The following is a 25,718-nucleotide window of genomic DNA, read 5'->3' on the forward strand; positions in this document are numbered from 1 at the left end:
CTTTTTGGAAAAAATCTGCTTAAAAATTCGTATTTTTTTGATTATTTGATAAATTTCTCAAAAAAATGCCCCTATAACAGGTGGTTTTTATTACTTTTTATTATTCTCTATCGTATTACTTTTGTAAAACCAAAAATCGCATGTCTTTATCCCTATCACAACATTTGCTATGATCCTTTGAACAAAACCAAACCTTGTTCTAATCCGTAATAATTTTGGGCTTTAGACCATGAAATGTGTGATAATGACAATAGTAACTCGTAAAAGCCCTAAAAATCGCGTAGTTTTAAAAAAACCTTACATAACTCCACACTGGTCCCAGTTTATGAGCAGATCCTTGTGGCCAATGGCCAATTTAAGCGCCCTTTCAGACTTGGCAAAAATCACGTATTTGGTTCCAAAAACTTACGTCCACGCTAATTCCAGTCTGCGAGAAGACCCTAGTGTTGGGCAGCTCTTTTGGCACGAATCTGAAGAACTCCTGCGCGCCGTGGTACCACTTGACGGTGTACAGCGCCTCGCCCGTGTCCAGCGACCAGCGGCAGCCGAGAGTGGCGCTCGCGCCGATCCCAACCGCGTCTGGCACGCTTAGCTGGATGTCCCGGAGGCCAAGCACACCTGTTAAGGAAAATAGCTTTTAATATTCAGATGAAAAGGTATAATTTGGTACCGACGTAATCATAAGGTAATCGTGTTCTTGTAGTGGCGATCTTAATGATAAATAATGATTAAATGACCGATTCAGCCTGATTCTGTTTAATTATTTGTTTTTAATTTTGGTATCAATTACAAATCATTACTGAAAGGCTTGTTGCTCCTCGAAAGTTTAAATCTAGCCAGACTACAATAGATAGGTATTGTGAACTCGAAATAAGCCTGCAGGTCTTAAATTGTGAAACTAGATGGCCATTCTATAGAAAAGTTCATAATGTCATTGGAACCGCCGAGGCTATCTATAAATCACTAGACTTTGGGCTTAAAGCTTTCATTGTAAGCGAGGATCGGGATCGCAATCGTAGTTTCGTAATCCCTCTCGCGAAAATCTGCCTAAATCTTTCCTTCGACTAACAAAAGAAATTACATTTTGTCTTTTCGTGGGTACTGTTCCGAGGACGGAAATACATTGAATATTCTATGTGCACTCTAAAAATAATAACAAATTGGTAAATATTATTGCATTACACTCCCAGAGCTTTCCCTAAGGATGTGGGATATTTTGTTCCGTCTACGTAGTATTATTTAGTTTCTACTGATCCCGTGGAAAATGTATTGTGAGCTTTGTAACGTTTCAAGTTTTCCCAGGGCGAATCTTTAGCTTTTATATACTTGTGCATACATCCAGGTGATGTACGTGAAGACCTCTACTTGTAGTAAATGTGTTTAAACAACAACAATAACAAATAATTTATAACTTTGTAAATATTATTTTGTGGCATTTCTATTGTGTCAAAGTAATAAACAGCAGACTTACTTATTATTTATAAAACTATGTGTAATGGAATAATAAGAATATAGGCACAAGACGTCACAGAAAGTGACGTCGTTTAGTAATAAAGAGTACCTATACCTACCTACAACTGTATATTGTTAAAATCCGAAATTCCGAATGGTTTAAGACAAAACACAAAATGAACAAGTTTGTTTTTAGGATCTCTGAAACTTCCCATCGAATTTTCTTTGTTAAATATTGAATTTATTCAATGCTTTTAAACAAAAAAAAAAACACAGTTATAATTGTAATTAGGAAAATTATGATTTAAGATAAGGAAAAGTGACGTAATACACTCGTAAATAACAAAGGTCGCCGCCCGAATATAAAAGGTCACCTATAAAGATAACAGCGAGGAAGCGTTTTCATCTCGTCTAAAGAAGCAGAATAATTATGGTGTATTTTGCCCATTATCTGATTCGGCTCGTCGCTTGACAGATTATGAAACGACACTAAATGATGAATCTGCACTCAAAAACCACAGCGTAATTTGAGGATATTCCACGTCACACATTTTAATGGTGATCATTTTAATAGAAAACAGATTACAATATAATTAACTGGGTATGTAGTTATCTAAGTACAGAACACAAAAAGGTTTTTTGAGATATACAAAAAAATCCACACACTCGTTTGCAAGGGCCCGAAATAAATCATGAAACGTAAATATTATGAAAATATAAATAATTTTCTTTCCACGAATAAGTATGGTAACCCAGAGTTGAAATGGAAATGAGTAAGGAAATACTTGTTTCATAGATCCCAACTCGAAGTTGTACGTCTGCAAATCCATGCGGAAAGTATTAATGAATTCGAAGTCAACGGAAAATCTTTAAAACAGGAAAAAGTTTATCTTATACAAAGTCCACAAACTTTAAAGCGGCTAATTTCAGATCCACAATTAATTAAAAAGTCATCCAACAAGGGCAGAGTCATCGATTGGCCTCGCCTCCCGTCTGCTCGTTCGAACAAACCACATTACGAAGCGTACTTAGACAAATAAAAAGAAAACATTTATTTGTAAGAACGTACCAACCATCCCTGAGAAGCTTTATTCTTGTACTTTTTTCTCGTGCAGGTAAGTTTGCGGTCGAATCGAAGCGGTCCGCTGAGCAAAATTCCAGACCGACCGACGTAAGTAATCAAATCTTGGCCTTCAGCTACACTAAAGGTGGTCGGAATACATAAATCAAGTGAATGGTACGTGATCGAATTCAAGATCAACCCAATACACAATTCCCGCCGACATGAACTCATTACAATATAACCAAATTCAATTTACGGTTCCAGCCACATCATAATATTTCATCTGCCCGGCTTAATGTATGATGCGGAATTCGTTTCGCCGGTGCCCTCTGTTTAAATAAGAATAATATGTGTTTATTTCGTATACATGATACGTGGAAATTTGGCTTTAACGAACAGTCGTTGATTAAATGCATGTTTTCTTTATTAAACTCCTACTTACATCGTGTAGTTAATTAATAGAGGGAACATTTTAATTTTCCGCACATTTATCACTTTTAGACTAAGTAGTAAAAACCCAATAGTGTTTTTGTTTGGCATATTACTTTGTTAAATATCTGAATACGTCTACAACTTTATCGAAACTGGGTCAGTTATTTTTTGCCTATTTAGTCCATTGATTTCATTATAATTATTGATTAGATCGGCTCGTGTCAGTTTGTAACAATTTGGCTAAGGCATATTACTCGGAGTCTCAATAAATTCGTTAGCCATTAGTGCAACAGTGCTAACAGTGTACAGAATATAGAGCCATATTTCAACATTGAAGTAATATTACTAACATTATAACTCAATGTATTTCAAGAATTTTTTTGCTATTCGGCTACGAAGCATATTACGTCTAATAGAAAAAAAATTAACGGAAAAAATATTTAGCTTTTACCAATAAACTATGTGGAAATTATTTTTCTTTATGAAAGGGCAATGAATCAAAATGTTGCCGATCGCTAAATGACGTTACTTCATTCGTACTTTTACAAAGCTTTTGTGATCCATCCAGTTTTACTATACCTAGTACTTATTTGGTAAAAACATTAGTATAAATAAATAATAAATAAATAAATAAATCTTTGGACAATTTCACACAGCGCCAGCTAGCCCCAAAGTAAGCAACTTAATGCTTGTGTTATGGGTGCTAGCTTAACGGATATACTACTTATATACTTTTTTTTTTTAAATACATAAATATTATACATAGTCACACCCAGACCCGTCACAGAAATTAAAATTCATCATTTCAATTTCTGCCCGGCCGGGAATCGAACCCGGGACCTCTCGGCATAGTAGTCCGTTCTGAACCACTACACCAAACGGCCGACAAAAGTAGTATGTAATCTTACTTAATCTTACTAACAAAGCTACTTGATTACTCGTCCCTTTTTATTACGGGCATTAAAAACCTCCGGCTTAGTAACCAAGGAATGGACTTCCAAACTTTGTCATTCAATTCATTCTTTATTCCAACCCTTTTCCGCAATAAATTTATTCCAAAAAATAGGTTTATGGCCCGGAATTCCCGTCTCATCAACAAAACCGCTGTCGTAGCCTGGTTACTTAATTTCCAAATAGATTTCTCTGAGCCCGCCATAAATGTCAAGAAGGTAATAATCCAGTAAAACTTCAGAAGTTGGAATGAATGACTTGGATTGCCAGTGCAGTTGGGCGCCGAGCGAGCGGAGTCGAAGCTATCGGAACCTTTTACAGCGTCTCTCTGAACGAATCGACGCACTCAATTGCATCTAATTCAACGAAATATACCTAATACTAAGTAAGTATAACTTTTTCTCCATTCTTAGCAGCCGCAATGTTGGCTGATCAAGATCCCGATTGTTTCTTCTGAGTCGTTCGTTCTGACGGAGGCGCGAGCGCTGCGGCCCAGCGCTGGGCGGCTTCTCCGCCCTAGACCCATGTATAATAAATGAATGGTCCTGCGTGTTCCGAACCAATAATTTCAGCGATGGCCGTGCGGAGAGAGATTGGCACTTTACAGAATTTTTCGAGAGCAGCGCGGTCTTCAGGGAATTCCAATAATCAGCTTTACTTAAGGGATTGGATTCGAAAACTCAATTGTATCCGGAGTGATTTTAATAATTCATCACTTCTGTACGGATACTCCGTCTCACAAGATGAAGGACCTGATTGAGAAACGTACTAACTGATCAATATAATAAAAACGTGCTTCAAAGAATATTTGATGGGTTTCATTATGCTTTAATACGAACGTATTTGCCTCCTTGTGATTGCTGTCTTTGTATCCAATATTCGTAAATCTCTGATCTTGTCGAGAGATGAAAAAATATGATAATACCTAATCTCATATTGACTTTAAAATGAAAAAAGACGAAATTTTTGCAGAAAATTTCTCTGACGAATTGAAAATTGTTACAGACTGTATGTTGTTTCTTTAATTATAGGGGAAAAGTACCACCTCCCATGTCAAACTAAAGTATGGCCAAAATCAAATTGATCGCCAATAAAACTTAATTTAGAAAATTATAAAAAGCCAGTCTTAGAGAAAAGCATGCGCAACAAAATAAAACAGAAGAAAGTAGCAGGATCTACAAACAAAGGTAGAGAGGTCGGTATTTTAGTATGTACACAATAAGTAATGTACAATGTACATGGATCTCGAAAAGAGAGGTTGGTACTTTAATAGTAGTATGTGTGATACTTACTGCCACCGAGCCACAGGATAATGGCTGCCAGCTGCGGCGCCATGGCCGCGCGCGGACCGAGCCCGCCCGTCATGTCACCACCGCCTCCTGCCTCTCGCGCGCTTTCCTTACATCCTCCCACATTTTTAAACCCACAATCCAAACATTACACTCTTCCCCGTCACAACCAATTTAAACTACGGCCGCGATTCGTGCAGCCCGAACCTCACCATCGCGCTCAAGTGACCATGGAACCAATCTGAAACAACGATACCTTTATTTAGCAAAATTAGACGATCGCAACTTTGCCAATTTTCATTCATTGAGTATACAGATCGTTTATTTTGATTAGAAGTTACCAACTGTACGAAACTACAAACTGAGCAGAGCGGACCAGGGAACTTCTACAGCGGCGCGATTCGGACACGGAATACCTATTAGGTGGCAACGACGCTAAGTCATAGATTAGGGCGCGCGCACACAGTGGGTATTATAAACAGATGTGGAGAGAAAGGAGCTTTCATTAAACGTATCGGAGACGTCGGTGATTTATCGCCTCGCGAGACACTCCATTCACAGGGTGCGTTTTGTTGTCTGGAGATCGATTGGGACCAAATAAAATACATTCAGCAATTGAATAGCGCGCCCCGGCGCAATGTTTCAGCGAAAGCGACACTTTTTCAGGCGGGGGAGGACTAATGGCCTCACGCGCTGCCCTCCGACTTTCAATAAATGGTCGCCCGACTGCGTCGCCCGTCGACGAATCCGAATGTGGCTAATTTACACGCTCCGGAATGCTTCGCCAGAATTTACCGGCTGTGAAATTAAATCGTAAAAACCAAGCTGCACGCGTAAACCAATCTAAAGTTCGCTGCGACGGTAGCACTTCGATTGAAATGCCTCGTAAATCGGATGAATTTTGCTAGGTAGGTATGTTATAAAAATGTCGCTATGGAAATAAATATTAAAGTCTCATTCATTTTTGAATATATAATTCTACCTATCTCAATTTAACAACAAAAAATATCCCCTAGTAGATGCATAAATGAATAGAACTGTAATATTTGGTTATTAAAACAGGTTTTTGGAATTGCAAACGCAACTGTTCAGTTTTTTAAATTCATCCGCATCTTTTTTGAGTCTATTTTTAACTCCACTTACTTTATTATAAATGCTTTATTATTTACTCAACCACCGATCTCTTTTTGAAATTCATCGAGTAGCATGAAATTTGACAGTAAATATTTAATATCTGTCAATATTACTGCTTGTATGTTTTTCAACATTTAAAGGACAAAAGTTTTCAACATTGAATTTGAAACTTAACCAGAAGTTTAGCGTAAGGTGTACACACAGTTTCGTATACAAACTCCGAGTTACCTCTTAAACCGGGTTAAAGTATTTAAGCCGGTTAGATTTATAGATTGTGGTGTCGGCACACATCCAAACGGCATCGGACGATATCGTATCGTATCTGTTTTACGTTTGCGAGTGTAGAAACGATAGAAAATGGAAAATTGGCCAGTCGATTCGACAATTGAAATATGTTGATAACTACCTATTTGGTATTTCATAATAAAATGAGCGTAGCATAATTTTTTTTTCATTGTTAATGGATGTTAATTTAGTTATGGGAGGCACTAAATATAGTTGCCAATTATGTTTTCACAGATGAAGAAACTAGTTTACTAATAATAGCAGTGGTCAATCACTGTGCATAAAGGACATTGTCAGAAACCGCCTTAGATTCCTGGGCACATCAGTAAAGTATCAAAATTAATCTCTTACTTTTTGAATACTTAAATATTAATTAGATTGTAACGGACACTTGAGGATTAGAAAATGAAATAATAAAAGTCTTTTATATGTATTCCATAATACTATGACGACATCCGGACATTTTAGGGCGTGGCCTGCTCCATATCCTATGAAGTTCCATAATTTGTGTCGATAAAATCTATGTAAAATCGGCACAAGGCAATGCCGTACTTCATTGTTAGGAATCCATGTAATAGTGATGTTGACTGCGGTCATCATAGACAATAAGATACCGATCTTGTAAATAAATTAAATCGTCCAAATTGCTACAGTATGACTAGATTTTAATTAAAAGTTAAAAATATATTGCACGATACTACAAGAAGCTATCTAATGTGTCCAACTGGTCGAAGGTCATGAATAAAATAAAAAGAATTGTGATCATAACACTGATATAGACAATGACAACAATATGGGATCATCTTTAATATATCTGTAACAGTTTCAAAATCCGATGAAAAATCCAATGCCGCTTAAAGTGAGAGAAACGTCTAAAGTTCTAATAGAATTGAAAGTTTTATTCGCTCAAAATGCTTATAACAATAATTGGTAATACATTTCAAATATTAAGTACCTTTATAATGTATCGATAGAACCAACATGATGTCCTCTCAGCTTGGAAAGGGAAACCCAGGATTGGGGGAGCGCTCCAGGCAATTTTCAGAACATTTCATAGGTGGTAGTAAATAATATTTATTTTATTATTAAAATTGAATATTTTGATATTGATAAAATTGAATATATCTTTCGATTCAAATACCGAATATTTTTCAATCGATAATAATAATCGAGAATTGTTAATAATATTCAATTAAAAGTTGTTCAATCCCTAGTCATGCATAGACTAAGACGGTAACCATGGAGATAGTTAGTTTGGTAAGTCACGTGTTAAATGTCAAGAGTGGAAAGTAAACATAGGATTAATGTTATTTATTTACGTGCAAAATGTAAGTAAGTAAATCATAAAAGTGGAACGCCGAGCTATTTCCAAAACCCGTCTAATATTATAATACAATTTGGCTGCGACAACTACAATACAGAACATCTCCCAAATCGAAGTGCATAAAATAATATAATACAATACTAGTAAGTAAGAGGTTATGATAACAATATTGCTATCAATAAGTTTATAGAATTGGTCCGCCAGGAATAATTGTTCTTACATAAAGATTTGTGTCATTTAGAACCTAGAAAGTATTTTTTCGGCACTGTTGATCTAACGGCGAACAATGTATGGAGAACGAACATTGTCCTTTAAACAAACAATCTTAAAACAAATGTTGGTTACAAACAAAAATGGTACAAATAAAACGTATTTTTTTTTGTTCAAACAGTAACTTCAAGTTAAACATTAACAAAACCAATAACAGAGGTTGAGTTAAACTCAATACCAATAGTTTTTCTATTTAAATAAAGTATTATGTACTTGTGTGTAAAAAAAAAACAAAAAGAGTTAAATTAATTTTTTCTTTCAGTGCAAAGTTTCTTCTTTTGAAATTACAAAAGCCTTTTAATTTAGAGCTGAGGTGAAAATAAAAAATGTACTACTTAATGTACACTTTTTGTACTACTTATAGTACGAGGTCAAAAAGGAAGTTACTTCGGCGTATTAGGGCCACACAAAGAACCGCCAAGTCCGTCTTTAGCAGTGGAACTACGAGTATACAATAGCTACAAGCCGCTCCAAGCGTAGACTCGGTGCATATTTGTAGCTAATGCTGCAAGATAAATAGCGCAAAGTATCATAAAACTTCGTTTTCATGTAAATATACAAAGATGCAATTGCTTTACATGGTGTGTATATGGAGAAAGTGTTTAAACGAAATTGCATAAGTACCTAGTCCAATATAACAACCCTTTCGACCGCTATGGCAACTAGTCTTCGCAACCAGCCTTCCTTTTTCTAGGTGAACAAAATCAACCATCAAATCATAAAAACCATAAACATATAGCATACAGTTTATAATGTGTTATGAGGTGAGGCTAACATGTACATATTAGCCTGTAAAATAATGATTGGGATTGCATTAGAGCAGATGATTTGCTCATTTTATTTGTATAGTTAAGTTCGCATCCATCTTCAGATTGATCATCACTTCCTATCAGGTGAAATTATGCAGCCCAAGAGCTTCCTCGTTGTTGATTACAAAAAAGGACGATAACTACTTACACGTAAGTTCTAGTGGAATAAGTTCATTTAAAAGGATTCCGTTTCCAAGCCAGTGCTGAGTTGAAGATGCAATCGCCGAATGCAGTTTAGGTGGAAAACGGATTTACAGCGATTTCGATAGAGAACAACCCTCATGGGGCTTACACAATATCTGAAATCTCCAGAATCGAACCAAACCTAGGTAAAGACGACTGCATATCAAGCGAAACGTGGCATCTTATGGCGTTGTAATAGATGCTATTTTGCATCAAAAATGTAGTTTGATGTGCTCTCGACTATACACCTCCTATTTACCGGGAACTGGATGCTAGATCTAGAGATAATTCGGGACTTATTTTGTCTGCCTACTCGTGTCAAGGAACTTCTAAGTATGTTGTAGAAGCTACCAATTAGACATAAGAACTTGATATCTTAATTATTATCCTATCATAGAACATTAATTAAGGTACCTACCAGTTTTAATTATTATTATTCATTCTGGAAATCATTGGGGAGGCCTAATAGGTTCAGCAGCAGATTATGATTCCTGAGAAAAGTGTTTTCCAATTCACATAATTCGATTAAAATAACAATACTTCCGTATAAGTTTGTATGTACGAGTATGTAGTATAAAGGAGCAAGATACTCTCCCATCGAGGTAAAGTTATATAAACGAGTATTTAAGCCACCTAGATTCATAGGTTGCGAGTGCGGCAGGAGAGCAGGCAAACATCCAAGGAGTCTTGTTTGGCAAGCTATCTAACTAATTGCTACTTTACCAGCACTCCCCCGCTCTTTATGGGAACCACGTTTTAAACATTTAAAACTTGAAAATGGAGTTTGTGCAAATAGTTTTATTTATCGCGCGAAAAAAGTGCTAGAGAACTTATCCTATCTTTTGTAGGAACTCATAAAGGTTCTAAATTGCATAGGAATGCTCCAAAGAGTTCTGATTTAGCGGAATAATGAGTTTTATATCACGAAACTGAAGAGTTAATTTGCGGAATCACCGATGCAGTTTTTGGAGTTAAACAATGCTGCCGGAAAGAGCTTTAGGAACAATGTAGTAAGGTTAAAAATAGCTTATACCTGTAAACGTGCGGGATCGTCGCTGTACGTGTGAGAAAAACATGTACATACGTTAGGGTTGTCACTCCGTGAAAAATAGCCGTCGCTGTAACCCGATGAACGACAACGACGTGTCAACGAGATCGGAGCCGATTCCACTTGTTTTTTAAAGTTTTCTACACTGATGCGCAGTGACGCGGAATGACTTCGATAAATTCTGATTCCGTCTCTGTCACTCAATCTAAGTGCTGATGGAGCAAGAGAGATAGATATCTAAAGCCTATGCCGTTACATGTAAAACGTTTTAGTGAGAACCTAGATCCGATATTGTATCGGCTGTTTGTCTCGAATACCGCTCAGTTTGTTTAGGAAGTTTGTTAGTAATTGGATCAGCTTAAAGTAATAGCACTAGCGAACCAACTGTTAATATAATGTTGATAACACAAACAAAGATAGATAACCATTATAATTGCCAAGAACGTGTAGTAATTAAATGTATTATCTTATTCAGACACTCTTTACACATATTCTTAGATCTTATATCTTAGATAAGTATACGAGTATCATTTCCCTTTACAGCATTCTACGAGCATCGTAGCAACAGTAATTCTATAGCAAAGATTAATAAAGAAATCATAAAGATACTTTAATCATGACTCATAACTACGAAAATAATGAACTTCAACACACTTTTTATCCACACATTGAAAGTCTCTTTTCATTTCGAAAAACAACTACGTATCACGCGCTACAAAGATACTTCACCGCCGACTACGCCGGGCTCTGCTGTGACTGAGGCTGTGACACTTCGCGTTGGATACTTTGTTTTATTGACACAATATTAAGTTACTTCATAAGTCATGCCTCACTAGTAAGACCTAATGTCATGATTCATGGCTATGATGAACATCGACACACTTCAGATCCACACATTGAAAGTATCTTCTCACTTCGAAAAACAACTACCTACTAACAGGCATCACGCGCTACAACGATACTTCAACGCCGACTGCGCCCGGCTCTGTTGTGACACTTCCCAATGGATAATTTGTTTTATTGCCACAATTTAAGTACTCGTGTCTTGACTAACTTACTAGTAATACTTACCTAAATCGTCACGATTCATGGCTATGATGAACACTTCAAAAAACAACTACGTATTATGCGCTTAAACCTATCGAAACCTCACCGTCCGGCTCTACTGTGAGTAGGGGAGAGTGGGTAACAATGGATCACTTTTTTTTTCAAGCTCCACAAATCCCAAGTTTATGCGTAAATAATTAATCTATGATAATTAACCACAAGATATGTCTCTAATCTACAAAACCAGGTGCAATTATTGGTAAAAACGGCATAAATTTACAAGTTATAACAAGTTTTTTAAAAAATGGGAAATTAACCACTGTGACCCGTGGATGGGTCACTTTGGATCTTTTCATGGGTGACAGGGAATCGCTTGGGGTACACTGGATCTTTTAAAAAAAGTTCAATAAAATACCAATTTTCTTCATAATTATTTATTTATTTATATTCTAAGACAGCCTTCTATCACAGTCTTATCAAAAATTAACAAGTCTTTCAAATTATGCTGGTATAAAGAGACCTAAACTAATCAAAATTTTGTTTAAATAAACAACAGTTCTTCTCCTTTCATTTCCACAAAGTTCTCTTCTCTATTCAAATAAACATATTACTTCTTCAGTAATCATTAACAAACATTTTAATAAGAATTTTGTTAAATGCTAACTCAACTATTAAACATAAATATATTTACTCCTCGAGTCAATCTATCTATCTATAGCAGCCTTTGGGTTCGCCTTTGAACATAGGCCTCCACCGACTTCTGTCCCTGGCCACACGCATCCAGTTTACTCCAGCCTGTTGCCGGATATCATCTGTCCACCGCTTAGGTGGTCTTCCCCTGCCGCGGGTGTTGTTGCGGGGTCTCCACTCCAGGGTCTTTCTGGCCCAGCGATCCTGGTTCATCCGTGCAATGTGCCCTGCCCATCTCCATTTACGGCTCTCAATCACTTCTACCACGTCGCTAACCCCCGTCTTTTCTCTGATCCACTCGTTCCTTTTGTGATCTTGTAGGGAAACGCCAAGCATCTGTCTTTCCATCCTCGAGTAATCATTAATATGTATAAACTTTAATTGGAACATTGTTGATATATCAACTATTAAAAATAAAAATTATTACTTTTTCAGTAATCGTTAACAAAAAATAAACTATAAAAACCAATATTTTCACAGTCCGCTGTGACCCAAATGAAAATTATTCACTGTGACCCATAGGCCGGTACGACACAAAAAAAAAATTCAAAAAATAACTACTTATACCCAAGCCAAAATTACATTACCCACAACGGATTTATCAAATAACAAGTTCAAAACATACGACTATCATTTATATTTATTAAAGGATTGGGAATACGACAAATTTCTAAATTACGTAAAAAAATACTTTCGTACTTACCTACTGGTCTGTGTGTGACAGCACGTGATTCCGCTCGGCGAGCGCGGCGGCGATTGGCACCTGAGAGGGGGGTATCGACGAGCAGTAGCCACGCGTTTGCTTGTGTGCGTAAAGCATCAGACGTAAGAATTATAGCGAATAATCCGCTGTGACCCGTGATCCGCTGTTACCCACTCTCCCTACTGTGACAGTTCCCGCTAGATACTTATGCAACGTGAGGTGAAAAGAGACTTTCAATGTGTGTCAAAATTCATCATAGACATGAGTCATGACGATGTAGTTACTATTAGGTTTACTAATAGGTAAGTTAATTGCGACTAACTTACGGCAAATCGACAAAGCTCGTCTCTTTCACTTAAAAAAACAAGCACGCATCGATATCCACGCGCTACATGGATACTTCACCGCCGACTGCGCTCGACTCTGCTGTGACACTTCCCGCTGGATACTTTGTTTTATTGCCGCTTACCGTCTGCAGTGAACTTCGCAGGGTTTCAAACTTTAAAAAATGGGTATGAGTTCCACCTAACTCGTCACAACAAAAGTTACGGCACGTAGAAGTATTGATTGCTGCATTTCAAATATTCGACGTGAGCATGCATTGCTTAGGTCACGGGGTTTTAAAACTTTTTTTCATACGTATTACTTAGTGGCAAAAGTGTGTTTAACGTGTGGAGGTAAAAGCAGATTAGCACTTTTTTGTTTGGGTATGTAGAGTGACATGACCTTTGAAGTACTTACACGTCAAGCTTTACGCTAGAATGATTACTGGCGATAAACATAAGAAATCCAACTTTGACAGACATCTTAGCAATCGATAGCGCAATTTTTTACTAAAAAATTTGTGTCTCGAAACCAGTGCCTATGAGCCGGTGCGAGCGAACAGCACAAAACTGAGTGTGTATAGTCAGCGTCAAATAATTCGTGACATCCAAAATAGCCAATAATTTCGCAGCATGTCATTATTACAATCGGAATAAGGTTGTGTTAATAACTTTTAGTCACTTTGGGTGTCATGAACTATTTGCTGAGTGTACGCTCGGGCATGTTGTCACAATAATATGTTTAATTTGATCCTCCTATCCTCCGACGCGCCTCTCACTAAGATACCCGTGAGTGTTCATACTCACGCATAATTTAATTACTCGCCTTGTAACTGATGTAGAAAAGTTAAATTAAATGTACATTAAGATACTTATCACACAGTTAAGTTTATGTATAAATCAGAATATAAATACATTAGCAGATTAATCATACAGAAAAGATCATTCAAATCTGGAAATGTGGGATCCAGAGTCCACGGAGTGACTTTGATTCTTCACCTTATAGACGGAACCAGCTTATAACATCTACGTTGGATACACTATTTTATCGCCACCTGTAAAAAAATACTGAAAAAGGATATGCGGAAAGAGTACCTGACCGCACATTGCATAATAATCATTGACTATTGGTCCACGGGGAAAAATACTTATTGAGACACACTCAGTACAAGTAAATTTACTTCAGTTAACTTACAATCGTAGGTACGAGTATTTGTAATCTCATCTAAAATTAATCACCTTGAATATTTGACATAAAACAGAATCACAATGAGCACATGAAGCAATTCCTTTGATTAAATTTACTAATGCACGTAACTTTCCAGTACCAAATTAATAATTCTCAAGTAAGTAGGTACGCCATTCGCGTCGTATAGGTACTTAGGTAATTACTTGTTACTTATCGAGTTGTGTCCCGATAAGGAAAATGCTCTCATTAATCATTCGTAGGCAGCAAACCTCATTAACACATAATTAGGTACGTCCAGCATTATATTGGCGCTCTGTGGTCGCGGTTTCATTGCATATCTGTTTTTGATGGGCATCTGCTGTAATATTTGATATTTCGCTATTGTCCAATTAGCTCAATCGTACCGTTTGAATTTATCAGAGAAATAATGCAAAATTAAATTGGGTATGTATTTCAGTCGTTTTGATCCGTATTTATAGATATGCCTGTGAATAAAAATTACCATGAAGTACTTAAACCTTAACGCGTCCTAGATTACTTTGTATTATGTATCTAAAACCTTCATTAAGGCCCAAAATCCTTATTTTTCAACCAGCTTCGCAGGTTACAGTACTGAATCTGGTCTACATAAATGAAATTTCTTATTATAGGTAGAGCTATTTATATAATTGAGTTATTTCAGTTTAAATGCCCCATATCCTTCAGTAATAATTAAAAGTAAATATTAATTAAACAACTAAAATAATCTACGAAATGTTCACTGTTTTTAAAGAAAATTTAGACAGAATCCGTCGATTTTCGAGCAAACCTCAAAGGTATCCAATATATTACGCAAATGTACCTTAATTATGCGAGGCATCAAGATAAGGAACGAAATTTTAGGATGTCTGGATAAGACAGTGTAGCTTATGATCAAATCAAATCCTAAGAGCCTTTTTTGTAAGAAACACATGTCGACACTTTTATAACAGACTCAAATGCGACGCAATTTGTACTAGGTACGCTCATATTTTTTTTTATAATTGCAAAAACACTGGCGTGTACCTGCTTAAAAAAATGTATTGCCACTGAAATATTTCCAGAGGAAAAATACCTTATAGATTTTTAATTTCAAAACACACGAGCGAAAGGAAATACTTAATGAACAAACATTGCGTGGCATCGCACTTTGTCTCTTGGGATTTAAAACGAATGCATTTTAACACTCGGGTATTGTGGATACTTGATTCTTTTAAATTTCAATTATCCGATATTCACAGTTTTTTATTTTACTGCAATAGTAGTCTTTGTTTAATATTCTCGTATTTTTTAAATTCCCTCGACATTTTGCACCGCCACGTGCCAACACACTAAGCTTCGGTAAGTGCTTCTATATTTAAAAGCTAATACGATACAATTACCGGTAAAATCGATAACGATAAGTTAGGTAACCGGTAAAAAGTCACCTATTTGACGTTAACCTTATCATCGTAATGGAGGTAATATTACCCAATAAATTAGGTAAGTACTAGTTTGGGGTTTCCACGACATTACTTCAATATTCCTCAGAGTTATTACATCTCTCTACTTACTCATTATGGACGAAGTCAAAGGATTCTGTCATAATCTGAAATACTCGTATATGTAATGACTTGAGTTGCTCAGGTATTTAATTATTACTACCTCAATGTTCATTACTCAAATCTGCTATGAACATAACTTAAGTTTTCCGTAGTCTTCTTGATGGAAATGACGGTCTTGTACGACATACTCCCTAATTACGACGTGTAACAATGTAATATCTTAGCTATTTACTGAGTCATATTCTCATTTCTCGCCGAAATATCGTGTTGTTCTAATTCCACAACAAAATGACGTTTACCTCGGAACGGCGACGAAGCTTGGAGGTGCGAGCTTTACTCACTATAAAACATTCTCATTATAAATTCTTAAAGAATTTTCATATTCAGGCTTGTTCACAACTGCTCTGTGAAACGCCAAAAATAAAATGTACAACTTTTAATATAAACACTGTTGCAGTTGTATTTCATAACTTAATATAATTGCTATTATTTTGCCTTCAACACAGAACTCTTGCTCGCAGCTTCAACCACGTAAAAAACTTTATTTCTTATAAAGCTTACGTCAGTCTAAAACAATGTAGGTAGCTTTCTATTGGTGAAAGAATTTTCAAAATCGATTCTGTAGTTCCAGAAATCTTCTACAAACATGACTCAGAAACTTACATACACTTAATAATATTAGAATAGATTAATATGAAACGCTGTAGAGCTGTTATGAAAGGACAAAATAAATTATTCATAATCGAAATGAGAAAATTATTATTTCATTTTAGGCCATAATTTAGCACTTATGGACGTCTATAAAAGTCTCGATTAGTCGACCGACCGCGTCGCAAGCGAGATGAAAAACAGACATTACAGCAGGATAATTTCATCAATATTCATTCAATTTTCTCGTTTAATAGGCAGTTAAAAGCTTTTAGGTAAACGCACGTCTAAACAGCGTTAGAATCTTACGTAATATTGGGTACTTTCCAGACTTTTATAATGTAATCTATGAATAAAACGTTTCGTTTAGCACAGTCTCAGCTAGTACTTATGTCTTAATAATTTGGCACATGTAGGTATGTTTGTTTTGGAACGACTTTTTGTGAAATTTCGTATCCATTTACGATATCATTGTTTCCATAGTATTTGTTTGACATACATAATAAATGCTAAGAAGAAATGTTTACTTATACATATGTATACTTAGCATGTCGGTAAATGTTGAGTTTTCTCGGGACAAATTCCACTGGTTAGTGGTTAACATTACTAAGTTTTTCCTCACTTCCTGTATCAAATGTTGTTTGAACCTTAAATTGATATAATAGTGTGCTTTACATACTTTCCTCCTTTCCACGAACTTAACGAAATTGGATACGTATAGGATCGCTAACAAAGAAGGAATTTTGCGAGCGCCTACGTTGAAAAATTGGTACCCATAGCGGTTTGATATGAACAAATTGAATAAAGAATACCTGCGCTAAGTATAGGAATGTTCAAATTTCCCTACTACCTCGTAGGTGTTGGATATTTGAATGACCTTTCACTTGCTTTTTATACAAAAGGACCAATTTTAGCGTCTTACTGAAGTCGCGATTGCACAGAAAAAGATGCCTATACTTGTGAAATTAATACGATGACACTTATAAGTAACCACTTAAAATAAATATTGCTGCTATTTATTTACTGAGCAGCTATAAAAACAACGAAATAGCTGTTTAAAAGCTCGAACAACTGAAAGGTTAATAATGAGTTTTGATTCGCGTGACAATTTATTATGTGCATATCGTGCCCAACCACCGATTCGGTATCTCATACGGTCACCGGTTCCAGTTGAACGTTTTAATTACAGTTTTATTGTCGACTCCAACAAAATACAATAAACATTTGCGAAATGACGCACATCGTTTGCCACGCCAAACAGAAACAATAACCGTGGCAGGAATTACGAATAATAGCGGAATAAAATTATGTCCACAATCAGTTAAGTCTTTTAGTGTTATGTGAAGATGCTATGTGCCGTTTTTTGGGGTATATACTTCGCTAATCTCTGTATTTTTTTATTAAACAACGTAGTGCGTAAAACGATGAGGAAATATAACCCAAAAATTAAGAAGGCTACGGAAAAACAAAAGTTTTCAGTAATATCCTAAGTACTTTAATAGATAGCTATTGAGTAAGCTACGAAGAGCTTAATTTTCACAAAGGAAACACTTTTTAAACAGTTTATGGTTATATCTAAAACATAATAAATTAGGTCTATACCTTTTTTGATGTTGATAAGTTCAAATACCTATTTTAGAGCTCAAGGCTCAGCGATCAAAGGTACCTAAGTATTGTTCACGTTCACTTTTATAAGTTCAAGTATAAAACGCCTCACACCCTGTAGTGTCTATAAATAACATCGCTTGTCCTGAATTACTTCACTACACAGCACTATGTACTAAGTCTAGAAAGCTGGGAATATTGGTTTATTTTACATAGAAGGTAAGTGCGATTTGCTAAGAATGTAATTTTGGAAATTTCAACTGGAGAGAATAGGCAAATACTTAAACGTGATCTATTTCGAATATTAGTAATTTGCACTTTGTGGGCGTGTGTTTAGCATCGTAACTTAGAAGTTACCTTAGAAGGTATTTTTATTATTTTCACGAGGGAAAAGCTGTGAGAATATAATAAACCTTAAAACGCTACTTTCAACTTAATGCGCACTTGAATTCTTGAAAGAATACGTGTTTGTTTCTGCCTCAATCTCCACTATAAGTAATTTATTACTCTGTTTATAACACCAAGTTACGGGCGAGCGTGTATCTACTTTCGTAGTTTCCTATTAAGTATTATAAACTATATTATTATGTAGTATCAAGTTCATCCAACACCGCGGCCGACGTGGGCAGAACTTTATTTTATTACAAGTTCCTGACACGTCGACTGCCAACTTCGGGCATGTTAGACATGTTTGTGGGGCTGAATTCGACATTCTTGTCAACAAACGAAATGTTTAGCCGCGCGTGCAAACCCGCTACCTAACTTACCGCTTTGTGAAAGCGGAAAAAATCGATCAACAGAATTTAACGGCGTGAGGCGTAGCTTCGATTCAAGTCTATAAAGCCTGTAGTACTGAAAGCTTATTTGGACAAAATCACGCAATTTCAGTTAAATATCCTTTACATGATGGATTTCAGAACGCTAAACATTGGTCATAATATCAGGTAGCTTCATTAGTTACTAATATTGTTTAATATGCATTGCATCATAACTGATTTGGCCATTGTTTCAGTATTTCGCGAGTATTGAACTCTACATTATAACGATTCACTGAACTCAATAATCAATCAAAATCTAATGAGCTTTCACGTGAAACCATTTCAACAAAAAGAATACAAGTAAATTAGAAAAAAGATTAATGATCTACCGCTTACTTAGATGGACTAGCACACGCCACGAGATGAACATTGTTGGATTTTAAACAACAAATAGAAAATGAGAGAATTCTTATCTTTCGTTTATTTTCTTGTTTACTTTGTTACAAAGAAACACAAGATTGGGTAGGTATACTTTGTGTAACGTTCTCACAACTTTTGAACCTTTCGAGTCATCATTGTCATCATAAGGTTATTTAGTCTCCACAGAAGGAACACGGTCTCTCTCCAATTTTCCGCAGGCAAATAAAGGATTTACCAGGCTAATTTGAAAATTATAAATAATTACCATTTACTTTACCAGGCTAGACGAATTCGGGAGGCCTAACTTAGCATATTTTACGTCACAACCATTCGGGTGATGTTCTTGAATCAAAATTAGGCCCAAACTGAGCAGCAAGATATAACTAAGTACCAATATACGCAATCTTGCAAGCAACAGAGTACCTTTGTCCAGTACACTAGCTTAGGTAGACACCTAATGACATGAATGATACAATGAAATACAAACGTTTTCATGATATTTCATCCTTAACTTTAGTTTATAAAATTTATAGGTATAAAAAGATACTAATAATTAATATTTATCAAAATTGATTGAATTATTTAAGTACTACTACGGAACAACAACCAAACTGAGATTCGCATTTACAATATGTATTTTCAATAGATGAAAACCGTTTATTTTACATCGTTAAGCGGATATAATTTAATAAGTACATACTTTACGCCCGCTCCGAAATACAATTACTTTTCTAATTACATTCCAACTCAAATAAATACGAATTTCATTTTAACTCGTCAACCATAAAAATAATTAAAAGGCAAAGGATTCGTTCAGTCGAGATTCATGTATATTCATAGAAAGAATTTCATTGGTTTTTATTTTTGGTGTTCATTAGATAACTTAACTAAACATTAATCGACCTATTTAAGAGGTTAAAATGTTTAGTGATGAATAGGAACCCGAACTATTTAAACCAATTTTTTTAATCTAATCAACTTAAGAAAATGTATCGTAGGCATAGAATAAAAAATATACAACATATCCAATCTACTCGGAAAATAAAGAGAACCTACCTAATTATTTCATATTTTTTGTACTGACAATGCTATTCCATCAAAAACATAACATAAAAAATACAAGCCTTTACGAGTAAACAAAAATCTTATTACTTTCATTTGTCACATAAAAATATGTCATTGAATTCGAAAGAACACGATTTTGTAAATAGCTTCTAAAAGGAGAGCACGTTTAAAAATCTTTCGAGCAATATTTTAATTCTTGGCCCAATGGACCCAGAAGAGCTCTTGAATTAATGTATTGAATTGACACTGCGATCGAGCGGCTCCATCTCACACTCCACTGAGCTTTACTTCAATTTTCCCGCTTATGACTGGTTTTCGCGATAGTCATAAAAATATTTTCTATTTTTTCGCCCGACAAATATTGCCAACTAATGATAAGCACTTTTGGCAATACGTTTTGTTTTATCGCAAATGGGGTGCCAGTAAACGGAAACTGCCTATAATGCCTTGTTGAAAACAAATATTATAACAATAATATTATAAATACATAGGAATATCAGAGCTTTCCTAAACATTATATTCCACGAAATCGTGATATGCCAGGTACTGAAAAAGTTAGTTTTTATTTGACATGAAAATAACATATTATGTAGTTAGGTACATAATACAAATGAACTAGGGTGATTGCTATAGTAATTAGCCAATACATAGTTATTGGCCAACTTGCCTAAAATGAAAAGAAACAAGCCTAATGGAAGTTATTAAGAGAGGAAAAGAGACCAATGTAGTAAATATTTTTGTCTCTTACTTATTAACAATCCAATATGCCAATAACTATGTATAGGCTAATTACTATAGCAATCACCCTACCTACCTAGACTAAATATTTACAAATAAAAAATATGTCCCAAATCGCTGTCCAAACAGCTAGCTACTGAAAATATGTTCATAATTCCGGTCTTAATGGACTACATAAGTATCTATCTAAAATGTACCAATTTCCAATAACCTTTTAATAATTATAAAAAAATTGATAGAGTAGACTTTACTTGGGATAAAGTTAAACTATCTTCCGACCCGGAACGAAATTAATCAGAAGTAGGTAAATAGGAAAAGTTCTAAGATTGACTTCTCGTGCGTGATAGAGGCGACAGGTGATAATGTAACGATGGACTTGGCTCCCATGGGCAGACTAACGAGTTTGTTTGCTAATTTCTAAGGCTGGGTTGCACTATCTTACTTTAACAAACGTCAAAAATATGTCAAACCTATACAAAAAGCACCGGTTATCATTAGGTTAGTTATCGTTAGGTTCATCATCATCATCATTTCAGCCATAGGACGTCCACTGTTGAACATAGGCCTCCCCTAATGCTTTCCACGTTGATCGATTGGTAGCGGCCTGCGTCCAGCGCTTCCCTGCTACCTTTACGATGTCGTCGGTCCACCTTGTAGGTGGACGTCCCACGCTGCGTTTTCCGGTACGCGGCCTCCATTCCAGAACCTTGCTGCCCCATCGGCCGTCAGATACGTCAGTTCATCGTTAGGTTAGTTATCATTAAAGTTAGGTGGTGCAACTCAAGCCTAGGCGCAGGCTACCGACTTTTAGTTGGCCGATAGTTGGACCCGATTCTAATTTGTATGAAGAATCGGCCGATATCTAATCGGTGTAATGTGCGTACCTTCTTACATGTCCATACGGCCGACAAAAAGTCTGTGGTCTGCGGGTAGACTTAATAATTCTAACTTGACCAAAAGCGAGACTGCAGAAACTAGAACATTTAGTAAATAGAAGCTTATTTGAATTACACGGTTTCAAGTGACTTAGCTTAAGTGGCATGTATAGTGGGGCACTGTCGTCGACCGGGATTTGAGACGTTAGATGCACGACGCATTGTTCTTGCTGAAGATCATTTGGCTTAGAGTTCAGTTGCATTTCTTTATTTTTATGGTCATGATAGTAGAGCTCTACATAGGTTGCTTTGAAGATATTTGATAGATATATAATTTTTTAATGTTAAAGAAACTTTTACTACATAATTGAAATGTACCCACGGACTCGGAAAAAATAATGACAGATACAGGGATTTTTTTTACAAATAAATCAATTCATAGCATTTCCGGGGATCCGCTGGCTTAGTAGTTAGTACTGAGTCCATTGAGTCAGTGGTCTCCTGTTCGAATCCTGTAAAAGGCAAATGTTGGTATGATAGCTTCTATTGTAAGTAATATGAGTAGATACGTATGTCAATACATACTCATAGATTTATTTGGTCAATTAGCTCTGTTTAGTTTTGGTTATACCCGTAGGTAATTTATCCTACAAGAATCTTGTACAATATCCTGATAAACAGGATTCATTTCCTTACTGATTGCGTAAGAAGAGTTATTGTTTGTTTACAAATTCTACGTATCCTATTTAAATACACTATACTCAACCATCAACTGACATACCTAAGTAAACTTAAATACACCAAGCAAGCAGCAAAGATCCGTGACTCCAGCACAGAATACTAAATTCACATAATAATATTCATTACACGAACATTTGCTAATTGTGGGATTAAACAAAGCAAATATACTGATATTACAGTACACAAGTAAAGCCACTAATTCCAATCGTTGATAATAATTATCCTCCATAATGCCTATTTGAGTTCAGGGAAAAACAAGATGTCGCTTTTTGGGTTAGATTTTATTAATTAGTAACAAAAAAAACGCTGCGTAATAATTTTAAGGATATTTTTAATTAATCTGTGAACAGTATCCTAGAGTTTACGGATACAGATGGATAGAGACTGGTAGAGACAGATCATCCGCTCTAAATATGAGTATAACTACTGACCACGACCCTCAGACATGAAGGAAGAGAATTTTTTTTTTAAATGACCTGTCAAGAGTAGGGTTTACACGCATGCGGATGTATAAAAAACGGTGAAGTCGGATCACCCGCTCTAGATGCCATTAACTCCGAAATTGGCTACATGAGGGACCGTCAACAGAAAGAGAGTTGATAACAATCTCATTTGCACGGTATACTTAAAGAGAACTTGACCAAAAATTTCCATTTCTTCTACCTTAGTGTGAATATTTGGCATAGCCACCATATATGTGTTATACAGTAAATTGTAGCTTATTATTTCAAGATTAAAAAGAAAGTAAAGTAGGTGGGTGGCACACAAGAATATCTTATGCTTAGAATATGAACTCTACAGGAAAAATTACTACCTACGTACAAATCTGTCAAGTTAATAAACAAAACATACTTTTAAAAATATTTTCTACGGTAACATGACTTCGTTCTGAAATATGAGAGGGTGATGAAAATAATTTGGCTTTTATATGAAACACCTTTCTGAACTTTGACATTGAATATGATATCTAATTTTGGTAGGTCAGTGTCTTTTATTCTCGAAATAGAAAACCAGTACCGTTCTGTTAATGCTAGGTAAAAAGGGATAACTTTTTTGCCAAAGGAAAAAGACATCTAATATAAATTTTCACGGATGAAACCGCGTGCGATTTATTGTCCTATTAAGTCGCAAAGTTACAAAAAATAGATTTAACTAAGAATCTGTCTAAATTACAAAAATAAACTGTCACAATATACTAACTGCATTATCGTAATCCTAGATAAGAAACACTTTTTGACATGCAATTATCATATTCAATTGCGGCATTAATCCTAAATTGTTCCAAATAAGAAATCTATGATAGTGTCGCCGATGACTCTACTTCCCCCATATCTTTTATTTATACAGGTGTATGTGTTCAGTAGTTTCATGAAAATACTAAGGCTGGGTTGCACCATCTTACTTTAACTTTGACAACCGGCAAAAATCTATGAAACTCCATACAAAAAACACCGGTTAGGTATCGTCAAAGTTAGGTGGTGCAACTCAGCCTTAGGAATTGAATAAACAACCAACTGAACAAAAATCTTTATAAATTTTTATTACAATTTAAAATCTGATGATCACTCACTCCCTTCCCAAGGCTGTACAAAATTCTCGAAATTTTTTCGCGAAAATCTCCCAATGGATTTGACCAACGAGAATTCCCCTCAAAGGTAGGAAATCTCCAAATTTGCCGAAAATCATCCTCCTTCCCACCACCATCTGACATTACTGAATAATGAATATTAATATTACACCCTTTTTATAGAAGAGGGAATAACAATTGAGCATGTAGGCTACTGATAGCAAGCAATACCTTAGAGATCATTATGTTTATAAATAACTTATGTAGTCTATACAATCAATATTGTTATAAAAGTATTTGATTATTTATCCGTTATGACTTCGTTTTCAGTGTGTTACCATTATTGCGTATTTTCAGATATTTTCCGTTAAATTATTGCACTAATCTCATCACCACCTTTCTTACATCTTAGAAAAAATAATGTGTAAGTAATTAATTATTATTTAAGGTTGTGCGCATTGCACTTAAGTTTCTTCAGGAGGTAGCAAAATTAGTGGCAGGACAATTCACAAACGGATAGACAAGACAACCTTTGTTATTTTAATTATGGTTTTATATGATACCATTTACCGATGTAAAAAAGGTAAACTTAATAACTAATTAAATTACTTAGTTATGGACATAAACTCAAGCTCTAACTACGAGTAAATGACGGAAAATTCGTCATTTTTCTAACTTTCTTGTAGTATGACAATCTTAACAACACTTAACTTATTTAAACTATTAGAAATGAAACTACGTGGCTCAAAAATCATTAATGGAATTTCAACCGCGAAATTACCTAAAACAATTACTCCAGTTTCGCTTAAACACGAATCCCTAGCTACTGCTTGTGATAATATTAATTTAATAATCAAACTAGGCAATTACGCAATAGCGGGAAGAGCTCTTCAAGAAGCTTACGGCCTTTAATAGTTGGATGATAACATTCCGCGTATTTCTAACTTAGGTACAGTCTGTAGATATTTATTATGATGCCTATTTTATCAGATTACAGCGGTGTTTTTTATTTAATTCAGCCCCTGAAAACATTTCACTCCATGCAATAATAGTATAACCTTTATTGTTATCTTTTTTTTTTGTTTTAAAAAGTTCTTTTTTTAAACTTATTTAAAATTCGAAACTTACCGCAAAGTTCGAGATTCACAGCGCAATCAAACAAAACATCCCACAGACAACAGTGCACTTATCACGTGTTCGCACACACTAGCGCCGCGCTCACGCGTCGCGTCCGCCTCGTAGGGGCTGCCGGGGCCGACTGGCGGCAGGCTGCACCGGCCGACGGGATGCATCCGGGGCAGGGCTGCGAGTAACCGGATTTATCCGGGTGGAAGCGGATTTTAATTATCTGATTTGAGAAAAAATCAGGATATGCCTAGGTACTGCGTTTAGAGATCGCAGCGAGAGACACTGCTCTATTTACGCGCTACTTAAAGGTCACTGCTGAAAGAAGGGCAACCTCAGCCTCTTATCTAATTTCACAAAATATTTTGAATATAATTTTCATATTAAATATCTACTTATTAATGTAATTGTAATAAGACCCC

The 25,718-nt window shown here is 35.7% G+C and overlaps 1 protein-coding gene across 1 annotated transcript in view; it reads right to left on the reverse strand.

Moving 5' to 3' along the window:
• The window catches only part of LOC135071104 (uncharacterized), a 53,639-nt gene extending 28,223 nt beyond the window's left edge, over positions 1 to 25,416 (reverse strand). The window contains exons 1-3 of the mRNA XM_063964867.1: positions 25,300 to 25,416; positions 5,191 to 5,428; positions 410 to 618 (exon numbers count right to left, since the gene is read on the reverse strand). Of these exons, the coding sequence (XP_063820937.1) occupies positions 410 to 618; positions 5,191 to 5,263 (282 nt within the window). The 5' untranslated portion in view covers positions 5,264 to 5,428; positions 25,300 to 25,416. The remainder of the gene's footprint in view (positions 1 to 409; positions 619 to 5,190; positions 5,429 to 25,299) is intronic.
• Positions 25,417 to 25,718: the final 302 nt, after the last annotated feature.

Source organism: Ostrinia nubilalis, chromosome 4 (genome assembly GCF_963855985.1).
Source record: "Ostrinia nubilalis chromosome 4, ilOstNubi1.1, whole genome shotgun sequence".
Lineage (NCBI taxonomy): Eukaryota > Metazoa > Arthropoda > Insecta > Lepidoptera > Crambidae > Ostrinia > Ostrinia nubilalis.